The 2,077-nt window shown below is 40.2% G+C and overlaps 1 protein-coding gene across 1 annotated transcript; it reads left to right on the forward strand.

The window, feature by feature from the left end:
* The first annotated feature begins 385 nt into the window (after positions 1 to 385).
* LOC127101983 (uncharacterized) lies at positions 386 to 2,077 on the forward strand. Its single transcript, XM_051039406.1, has one exon. It carries the CDS (start codon positions 386 to 388, stop codon positions 2,075 to 2,077), a length of 1,692 nt encoding a protein of 563 aa, XP_050895363.1.

Raw genomic sequence — 2,077 nt, forward strand, 5'->3', positions numbered from 1 at the left:
CTTCTTCCATCTGAGTTTCCTTCCATGTGTGCGTGCATTCTTTGAGCAGTTATCTAGCAACCTTTCTTCTATCCTTTTGAGCGTGGATCCCGTCGAGTACGACGGATGCGTAGGGGTGCTAATACCTTCCCTTCGCATAACCGACTCCCGATCCCATCTCTCTTTGGTCGCAAGACCATGTCCTTTCCAGGTTTACTTCAAGCGTTTCCTTTCCCTCTTTTGGGATAAATAACGCACGGTGGCGGCTCTGTTTGTTTTAATTTTCCCGCCGGTAGTTTTTCGCGGATGCGACACTACCCAATCAATATTATCAATATCTACTCAACTTCTTGAAATTAGGTCTAATTGGCATGTTCCACAAAAAGGTTTAGATTTTGTTGCACAAATGCTTAAAAGGGTATGTCCAGTTCAAAAATGCTTGCCCGAGAACTATTACCAAGCAACACAGTTGGTATCTAAGTTAGGGCTAAAGGTTGAGAAGATTGATTGCTGTAAGAATGGTTGTATGTTATATTACAAGGATGATAGCAAGCTATCAAAGTGCAAATTTTGTAATGCTCCTAGGTTCATTCCTCGCAAGACTGGCATGGGAAAGTACAAAGATATCCCAGTGAAGAGAATGTTCTACTTCCTAATCATTCCCAAATTACAAAGATTGTATACATCAACTGAGTCGGCAACTGAAATGAGATGGCATCACATGAACAAAAATAGTTCCAACATCCTTCGCCACCCGTCAGATGGAAAAGCATGGAAACATTTTGATAGTGTATATCCTGACTTTTCTAGGGAACCCAGAAATGTAAGGTTGGGTCTGTGTTCAGATGGTTTTACTCCTTACATTCAAGCGTCTGCTTCTCCATGCTCATGTTGGCCAATAATAGTTACTCCGTATAATCTCCCCCCTGAAATGTGCATGACCAAACCATACTTGTTTTTGGCATGTCTCATACCCGGACCTAAAAACCCTAAATTAAAGATAGATGTCTACTTGCAACCATTGATTGATGATCTACATCGATTGTGGTCCAATGGAATATTGACCTATGATATATCTACAAAACAAAACTTCATCATGAAAGCCTGCTTGATGTGGACAATTAATGATTTTCTAGCCTATGGTATGTTATCTGGATGGGGAACACAAGGTAAATTGGCATGCCCTCATTGTATGGAACACACTGATGCTTTCACCTTGAAAAGTGGCCATAAGAATTCCTGGTTTGACTGTCATTGTCGTTTCTTGCCATCTAATAACTCCTTCAGAAGGAGTAAAAGAAGTTTCCTAAAAAATAGGGTTGTGACCAATGAGCCACCTCCCATTTCCACAGGGAAAGATATATGGGCGGTAATAAGTAATTTTCCAAAAGTTACTGAAATTGGATGGGAGGCGAAATGGAAAGAATTCGAAGGGTATGGAGTGGATCACAATTGGAAAAAGCGAAGTATTTTTTGGGATCTCCAATATTGGAAGGATAACTTGTTAAGGCATAACCTCGATGTGATGCACATAGAAAAAAACGTCTTCGGTAATATATTTAATACTGTCATGAATGTTAAGGACAAAACAAAGGATAATGAAAAGGCAAGAGAAGACTTGGCTAAATTATGCTTTCGCGGGGACTTGGAGCTCCAACCCTTAGAAAACGGAAAGAATGGTAAACCAAAGGCTAGTTACACTCTAACCAAATCTGAAGCCAAGTTGGTTTGTAAATGGCTTAAGGAATTGAGAATGCCAGATGGCTATGCTTCAAACCTCAGTAGGTGTGCCAATGTAGAAAAGGGTACGGTGCATGGGATGAAGAGCCATGATTGTCATGTTTTCATGGAATGTTTACTCCCAATTGCATTCCATTCATTGCCAGATTTGGTTTGGAAACCATTAGCTGAGCTAAGTCGATTCTTTAAAGATCTTTGTTGCAATACGTTGAGGATGGACGACTTAGTTAAGTTGGATGAGAATATTCCAATTATCATATGCAAGTTAGAAAGGATTTTTCCACCAGGTTTCTTTGACTCAATGGAGCATCTTCCAATCCATCTTGCCAAAGAAGCAGTTCTAGGTGGTCCAGTATAA

This window comes from Lathyrus oleraceus, chromosome 7 (assembly GCF_024323335.1).
Source record: "Lathyrus oleraceus cultivar Zhongwan6 chromosome 7, CAAS_Psat_ZW6_1.0, whole genome shotgun sequence".
Taxonomy (NCBI): Eukaryota; Viridiplantae; Streptophyta; class Magnoliopsida; order Fabales; family Fabaceae; genus Lathyrus; species Lathyrus oleraceus.

Coding starts and splice junctions, on each gene's coding strand:
- LOC127101983 (XM_051039406.1), top strand. CDS start 386: ATGCTTAAAAGGGTATGTCCAGTTCAAAAATGCTTGCCCGAGAACTAT.